This window comes from Cherax quadricarinatus, chromosome 97 (assembly GCF_038502225.1).
Source record: "Cherax quadricarinatus isolate ZL_2023a chromosome 97, ASM3850222v1, whole genome shotgun sequence".
Classification (NCBI taxonomy): domain Eukaryota; kingdom Metazoa; phylum Arthropoda; class Malacostraca; order Decapoda; family Parastacidae; genus Cherax; species Cherax quadricarinatus.
In genome coordinates, this window is record NC_091388.1 from 9033412 (window position 1) to 9042910 (window position 9499).

Sequence of the window (9499 nt, forward strand, 5' to 3'; positions counted from 1 at the left end):
ACTCATAGATCTACATTATTGATGCCAGTGTCACTCATAGATCTACATTATTGATGCCAGTGTCACTCATAGATCTTCATTATTGATGCCAGTGTCACTCATAGATCTTCATTATTGATGCCAGTGTCACTCATAGATCTTCATTATTGATGCCAGTGTCACTCATAGATCTACATTATTGATGCCAGTGTCACTCATAGATCTTCATTATTGATGCCAGTGTCACTCATAGATCTTCATTATTGATGCCAGTGTCACTCATAGATCTACATTATTGATGCCAGTGTCACTCATAGATCTACATTATTGATGCCAGTGTCACTCATAGATCTTCACATTATTGATGCCAGTGTCACTCATAGATCTACATAGATCTTATTGATGCCAGTGTCACTCATAGATCTACATTATTGATGCCAGTGTCACTCATAGATCTTCATTATTGATGCCAGTGTCACTCATAGATCTTCATTATTGATAGACTCTAGATCTTCATTATTGATGCCAGTGTCACATCATAGATCTACATTATTGATGCCAGTGTCACTCATAGATCTACATTATTGATGCCAGTGTCACTCTATAGATCTGTCACTCATAGATCTACATTATTGATGCCAGTGTCACTCGTAGATCTACATTATTGATGCCAGTGTCACATGTAGATCTACATTATTGATGCCAGTGTCACTCATAGATCTACATTATTGATGCCAGTGTCACTCATAGATCTACATTATTGATGCCAGTGTCACTCATAGATCTTCATTATTGATGCCAGTGTCACTCATAGATCTACATTATTGATGCCAGTGTCACATGTAGATCTACATTATTGATGCCAGTGTCACTCATAGATCTACATTATTGATGCCAGTGTCACTCATAGATCTTCATTATTGATGCCAGTGTCACATGTAGATCTACATTATTGATGCCAGTGTCACTCGTAGATCTACATTATTGATGCCAGTGTCACTCATAGATCTTCATTATTGATGCCAGTGTCACATGTAGATCTACATTATTGATGCCAGTGTCACTCATAGATCTACATTATTGATGCCAGTGTCACTCATAGATCTACATTATTGATGCCAGTGTCACTCATAGATCTACATTATTGATGCCAGTGTCACTCATAGATCTACATTATTGATGCCAGTGTCACTCATAGATCTACATTATTGATGCCAGTGTCACTCATAGATCTACATTATTGATGCCAGTGTCACTCATAGATCTACATTATTGATGCCAGTGTCACTCATAGATCTACATTATTGATGCCAGTGTCACTCATAGATCTACATTATTGATGCCAGTGTCACTCATAGATCTACATTATTGATGCCAGTGTCACTCGTAGATCTACATTATTGATGCCAGTGTCACTCAGATCTACATTATTGATGCCAGTGTCACTCATAGATCTACATTATTGATGCCAGTGTCACTCATAGATCTACATTATTGATGCCAGTGTCACTCATAGATCTACATTATTGATGCCAGTGTCACTCGTAGATCTACATTATTGATGCCAGTGTTACTCGTAGATCTACATTATTGATAGATCTACATTATTGATGCCAGTGTCACTCATAGATCTACATTATTGATGCCAGTGTCACTCGTAGATCTACATTATTGATGCCAGTGTCACTCATAGATCTACATTATTGATGCCAGTGTCACTCGTAGATCTACATTATTGATGCCAGTGTTACTCGTAGATCTACATTATTGATGCCAGTGCCACTAGTGTAGATTTACATTATTGATGCCAGTGTCACATGTAGATCTACATTATTGATGCCAGTGTCACTCGTAGATCTACATTATTGATGCCAGTGTCACTCGTAGATCTACATTATTGATGCCAGTGTCACTCACGTAAATCTGAATTATTGATGCCAGTGTCATTGGCATACATCTACATTATTGATGCCAGTGTCACTCATGTAGATCTACATTATTGATGCCAGTGTCACTCGCGTAGATCTATGTTATTGATGCCAGTGTCAAAACGTAGATCTATGTTATTGATGCCAGTGTCAAAATGTAGATCTACATTATTGATGCCAGTGTCACTCGCATAGATCTACATTATTGATGCCAGTGTCACTCACGTAGATCTGTTATTGACGTCAATATCGCTCACATAGATCTACATTATGAACCTAGTGCCCACAGATATGTCAAATAAGCTGTGAGTGGTAAATTTTTGGTCCTAGACACAAAATAATGAAGCTGTGCAGTGAATGTGCATAGTATAAAAAAAATCCTGCCCCATGCAATGCATGATGGGAAAATCAAACTTCTTACTTGTGCCTCTTTTAAAATAATGACTTTAAGGTGCTGTCTAGGCATTATTTTTTTGGCTTTTTTCTTGGCATTATTTGGGTGAATAAAAAAACATACTCATGGAATAAAATAGAGATTATTGTGGTGGGTTTCAGACCAGAAATGGAAATAATCGATTTTTGGTGATTTTCGTGAAGAAGACTAGGGCTCCCATATCCCTAGTCTGTTTTGTATTTTTTTCCTAGGTCAGATTCAATGAACAATTTTGAAAACCGACAAGTTGAAGAATTGAGACACTTACGCAACATATTGGAATCTTTATTGAAGAAACGTTTTCCCACACAGTGGCTTCATCAGTCCAATACAAAGTAGAAATGGGAGGAGTATGAGGTAATCAGTCCCTCAACCTGGAATCAATGTGTTCAGTCCACTCTTGTAGGAAGTACAGCACAGGACCAGAGAGGTGGCTTATATACTGCAGTCAGGTGAGGCGAAGCAGGAGGAGGCGGGATCACAGTGGGACCTTCTACTAGTGTAAGCAGATCTTCGTCCTAAGGTTGGACAAGCAATGAAGAAGTCTTTGTACCAAGATCCCATGATGTTGCAGTGTCTGACAAATGTGATGAATGGTTTTGAAAACCAACAAGTTGAAGAATTGAGACACTTATGCAACATAAGTGAAAAGTCGTAAAACAGACGATCATAAACTAGGACCTACCTGTACTTCATTATCAGCAGCAACTTTGTACAGGTGTCCCTGATTTCCTGCACTAGATACATTCCAGGCTCGTGACAGCTGTAAGATGTCCCATAGCTCAGTCCCTAACGCACTCGGCTCACACACTGAGGTGTGGGGGTCGATTCCTGGTACGGGTGGAAACATTAGGACGTGTTTCCTTAAGAAACCTATCAGTAAAATAGGTATCTGGGTATTAGTGGACTGTTTTGGGTCACATCAGGACGTGTTTCCTTAAGACACCTATCAGTAAAATAGGTATCTGGGTATTAGTGGACTGTTTTGGGTCACATCCTGGGACAAAATTAACTTAGTTTGCCCAAAATGCTCTGCATAATAAGGGGTTTTCAATATAGTAGTATGTCATTGATGTCAGCTAGGCCTGCATACCTTGTACACGTAATTGGAGAAATAAGGATTATTATTATTATTAACTGTACCACGTTCATTCAAGTCACTCACCCTTAATTCATCATGCTGAAAATGTTCAGAACATTTTGGGAACTGCACTGCTCACTTAGTATACATGTAAACCACACAAAGGGGTTACATACGTCTGCAGTACAGTATTCTGTGTGTCCGTACATTGCAGCCCACAGTGCACATTACATTTCATGGAAGGAACTTATGTATATTTTTATTGCAGAGGAATTTGTTGAGGTGATGAAGCAGACTGTACTTCATCAGAAAGTGCCTTTCGATTTTGACAGTGAATTTGTTAAGATGTACTTTGGGAAAGAGAGGAAACGCTTCATCAGTTACGCCGAGTTCAGTCAGTTCCTTCATGTAAGTTATTTAGAGTAAGAGTAACAAGAGCTATAAAGCAGGTATATTAAACTATAATACTGATGGCTATTTAACTATATAATAAAGGAAATATTTAAATATGTGGTGGTGGTGGCTTGGTACAAATTTAAGAAAATTCAGACCCAATAAGCCAGAGTCAACAGAAGTCCAAAATATATAAATTCTTTCTTGAGGTATTGTAAATACGAAATATCTGGAAAAATAAACAAGATGTATGAATTTAACCCTTAAACTGTCCAAACGTACATCTACGTTTGCATGTGTAGTGCTCCGACCATGATTTTCTCCATAAGAAAGAATGTGAAAAAAACGTAGATCTACGTTCGGAGCGCTACACGAGCAAACGTAGATCTATGTTTGGACAGTTTAAGGGTTAACTAGACAAATGCCATGATCTTACCGTAGGTGCATGTCATTCCACCATCTGCTGTATTTTTAACCTTAAATTTAGTTATGCATTAATAAAAAAATAATGCTGTAACACACTTCTGTGCATACCATTAGAAACCAGGAGGTACAAACCACATGAGCAACTAACCATGGCAGTTAGAACTATGCAGAATTCAGAAATCTATTAGGAGCAAAAGACAAGAAAAAATGATAAATATTACAAGAACAGTCCAACCCTCTGAGCCTGGTTTAATTGTTGTCAAAGTCACGGGTTTCCTTACTAGCAGCGCACATTACGTATTTTGTTTTTCAACACACTGGCTATCTCCCACCAAGTCAGGGTGACCTAAAAAGAAAAATGAAAGTTTTTCTTTTTACCTGTACTAATTATACAAGAGAAGGGGTTACTAGCCCCCATGCACATTTTTTTTTTTTTTTTTAACATGTTGGCCATTTCCCACCGAGGCTGGGTGACCCAAAACAAAGGAAACCCCGAAAAGAAAGAAAAAACTTTTATCATAATTCAACATTTTCACTACATATTGCACATATTGTCAACAAAAAATCTAACAAATACATTATTTTGTTTTTGCAAATATACAAGATGTTAAATCATGCAACAGCTGCAAATTGCTGTTTATTAGTAGATTCCTCACAGAGTCAAATGCAATGACTCATAAAATCATAACAACACAGTTGCAAACAAATCATAGAATGGGTGGGGTTTGAACCCCATGGCAGTAAACTCGCTTGCCTTATTATTTATTTTTCATTCGGCATAATCCATAAGTTGAAATAGTGTATAACTTAAGCCAATTGCCATATGAATGATACTAGTCTAATACTAGAAATACATGTATACCTGTTACCACCATGGCCTGATATTTAAATTTATTTTTATGCATTGCTTGGTTAATTTATTAGGCCTAAAGGCTGTTGACTACAGGAAATTCATTATTGTTACTCACCACGAGTCAAGATGGTTTTGATCCCAAACACTGTGATTAACGTAGTCCCTCAGTGTATATATTCTGAATGGTGTAATGTAAATCTCAGTGAATATATACTGAAAGATGTACTGTATATCTCTTAATATATATACAGAAATGTATACCTCACTGTATATAGTTATACAACTGGGTATATAGACTGAGGTATACACCTCACATTATGTAGTAAAATCATTTTAAATGATATTATATTCTAATATTATTGCTTGTTGCAGGACTTTCATGAAGAACATGCAGTGCAGGCATTCAAGGCTTATGACAAGCAAGGCACTGGCTTCATCACAGCCATGGACTTCAATGACATTATGCTCAGCATAAAGTCTCACCTACTCACTCTTCCTGTACAAAATAATCTTGTTGCTGTAAGTTGTTCCATTTGTTTATTTATTTTACACACTGGCCATTTTCCACCAAGGTAGGGTGACTAAAAGAAAAAAAAAATTATCATTCACTCAATACCTGCCTTGCCAGAAGTACATAGACATAACATTTGAAATGATTCTCGAAACTGCAATATCGTCAACTCCTCTGTCAGAGTGCAGGCACTGTACTTTCTACCTTCAGGACTCAAGGCCAGCTAACCCAATTCCTTGAACCTCTCAGTAAATGTTATATTGCTCACAGCTTGTCTTCACTCACTCTGATTTAACATAAAGTACTCTGTACTCTGATGCTGAGTTTTCAGGTTTGAATCCTGCTGTAGACTGAGAGATAATATTTGTAAATAATTTGGCCTGTATGTAAATTGTTAAGCTGATCTAACATGACCACAAGTTTACTGTATACTCAGTCAGGTAGCACTTAAGAACGTCCAGTACCCTCTCACTCCAGCCCTTCCTCGCATGACCTCTTCTATCTTAGATTTATACATCTTGGTTTTATATCTTGCTCCTTCTTTTCTAGAACCTCTAGAACCCCTTCTTAGCCCTCTGAGTTAAACCTCTGGTAACTCAACACCATCTTCTAATTTCTGCACTCTCATTTACCTTCTTAATATTCCCACCATTTATTGCTTTCAGACATAACATATGTAGTACCTCCAACTGCCTCCTTGATGCAACATTTAAAACTCATGCCTCACACTCACGTAAAAGTGTTGGTATCATTGTAGTCAGGTACAGACCCCTTCTTGCCTCCATAGATAATCTTTTCACCGATGCCTCCACACATCACATACCTTCTGTACCCGTTTCCGTCTATTGTGGTTCTATTTGCCTCTCAGAGACCCTGCTCCTGACACATCCACTCCCATATCTAAACACTACATTCATTTCCTCCATACTACCTGAAACTGATATTCAGTTCTTCATTACCTAGACGTTATTTTGTTAATGTCATTACCTATATATAAGCATATAATTATTATTGTCATTGTAGTCTTCAGTTATGCCTAAGATTGCCCCAAATGCTCTGCATAACTATGGGCTTTATGTACAACCAAGTGTCACCCATCTCTGTACAAACATTGTCTTATGTGGAAATAAATCTTTGGCTTGACTTTGACATTCAAATTTAATATTCTTTTCATACCATTCCAAATTCATCGACTAACCTTTGCAGTTTCTCTTCATGATCTCCCAAAAGAAATGTCATTAGCAAATAGCAACTGTGAGGCCTGGTCACAGACTGGGCCGCGGGGACATTGACCCCCGGAATTATCTCCAGGTATACTCCAGGTATCTTCAATTATTTTTATTTTTTATTTTTTTTAACATGTCAGCCATCTGCCACAGAGGCAGGGTGATCCAAAAAAGAAAGAGAAACTTTCACCATTGCTCACACACAATCACTGACTTTGCAGAGGTGCCCAGAAATGACAGTTCAGATGTTGCTCCAAACAGCCAGTGTCCCCAACCCCTTATTTAAAGTGTAGGCATTGTACTTCCCACCTCCAGAACTCAAGTCTGGCTGACCTGTTTCCCTGAATCCCTTGACAAAATACTACCCTGCTCACACTTCAACAGCTTGTCTAGTCCCAAAAACCATTTGTCTCCATTCGCTTCTATCTAACATGCTTACACATGCCTGCTGTATGTCCAAGCCACTTGTACTCCAGTTTTATATCAGATTCATTAATCTTTTAATCCACCTAGCAGTAATTAGATACATTAGTCCCCCCTGCATCCGCGGGTGATATGTTCCAAGACCTACCACGGATACCTGAAATCATGGATATTAGCAAATCTTATGTATAAATCGTTTTTCATTTGCATGCATGCCTATGATAAAGTTGAATTGATAAATTATGGACAGTAAGTTGAGAATTATCACTTTTTTACTGATGGGAAGCACTTCATGACTTAGAACTGCTATTATCACTACATTTGCACATTGGTACCATTATTAAGCAAGATTAAGGGTTATTTTTGGGCCACAGTAAACTGTGAATAACTGAAACTGCAGAAACCGAATCTGCAGATATGGGGGTTTTGCTGTACCTAGGAGTTTATATCAGATTCATTACCTTATAATCTACCTAGCAGTAATTAGATACCTAGGAGTTAATCAGCTGTTGTGGACTGCATCCTGGGAAGGACTTGTGGAACCCAATGGAAATAAATACAGTGTTTTGCTTTCTTGGATAATTGACTTTGTGGCAGTAATAATGCAAATATATTTTTCTTCTTGAATACAATATAAAATGCATTCAGTTTATATATAAATACATTATAATTATAAATAGAAAACAATTATTTTTCAGGTTGCTACGGGTCATAAAGTAAGCTTCCCTTTCTTCATGGCGTTCAATTCCTTACTCACCAACATGGAACTTTGCAAGCGTATTTACCTTAATTCATCTGGGGGTTCACGCACCAATGAAGTAACTAAAGGTATTGAGCAAAAAACAATCGCATGTGACAAGCTGGTTTGTGGGGAAATTGTCAGCATAATTTTGCCAAATAAGTAAAAAATTTTGACACTGGCCATCTCATCACCCTACTTCAGTGAGAGACAGTCACTGTGTTTAAAAAATATTTATTTGGGATTTTAATTCATTATTTTAATCTAAGATAGCAGAAAAATTGAAATACGTATTCAGTATTTGTTGTAGTACTCCCTTTTTACTTTGTTGAAAGAGGAAATTTTGATCTGAAAATGCAAGTGACGTTGTAGCTGAGGAAGATTTATTCTTGAAATTCATATGAAGTGTTTCATTTATTGTATTCATGTCCTTTACTCTAATGTATACAATCTTGTGAAGTATTTATTGTGTTAGTATGATTGGTTTTTCTCCTTAGTATACACATCTTAGTTTGTAAGTACAGTGGACCCCCGGTTTACGATCAGCTCCCAATGCTACCAATTATGTAAGTGGATTTATGTAAGTGCGTTTGTATGTGTATGTTTGGGGGTCTGAAATGGACTAATCTAATTCACAATATTCCTTATGGGAACAAATTCGGTCAGTACTGGCACCTGAACTTACTTCTGGAATGAAATGATATCGTAAACCGGGGGTCCACTGTATATATGAGTATATATACCTTATACTGACTGGAGCTGAATGCTCATATGAGTCCCAATTTTTTTTTAACACATCATCCATTTCCCACCGAGGCAGGGTGACCTGAAAAAGAAGAAACGCTTTCATCATCACTCACTCCATCACTATCTTGCCAGAGGCATGCTGATACTACAGTTTAAACACTGCAACATATCTCCACCCCTCCTTCAGAGTGCAGGCACTGTACTTCCCACCTCCAGGACTCAAGTCCAGCTAACCAGTTTCCCTGAATTGCTTCAAAAATGTTACCTTGCTCACACTCCAACAGCACATTGGGGTATGAACACCTTCCCCTTCAGTCTGAAGGGGAATTACTAATTAATAAAGTGACAGAGCATACAGCTTATTGCTTTAACCCAGTAAATCATAAATGGGGAAAACAGAAATTTGAGTAACAGGATAGAGGCAAGAAGACAAATTAGACAAATTACATGAGAATAGGAAGTACTGGAATATTAAGTGGAGAAAATATATAGAAGCAAGAACTAAATAGGAGGGCCCCACTTATACAGCAGTTTAGGTTCCAACTACTGCTGTAAAGTGGAACATGACCTCTTTTTCACTTTTAAATGCATATAAAAGCCTGTTTACACTATCATATATTAAATGAACAATAGAGCCACACATAAAAAATGCATATACAGTGCACATATTACTTACCTTAAAATATTTTTGTCCTTAGTGTATAGTGAGTGGTGAATATATTTATTGTAGGAAGTCTGAATAAATGAAGAATGGGTATAA

General features: G+C 37.4%; 1 protein-coding gene across 3 annotated transcripts in view; it reads left to right on the forward strand.

Moving 5' to 3' along the window:
• Window positions 1–9499, forward strand: part of aralar1 (calcium-binding mitochondrial carrier protein aralar1) — a 661842-nt gene that overhangs the window by 516206 nt on the left and 136137 nt on the right. For all 3 annotated transcript variants that reach the window (XM_070105220.1, XM_070105218.1, XM_070105219.1), the window contains 3 exons: window positions 3690–3829; window positions 5466–5612; window positions 7952–8081. In XM_070105220.1, the coding sequence (XP_069961321.1) occupies window positions 3690–3829; window positions 5466–5612; window positions 7952–8081 (417 nt within the window). The remainder of the gene's footprint in view (window positions 1–3689; window positions 3830–5465; window positions 5613–7951; window positions 8082–9499) is intronic.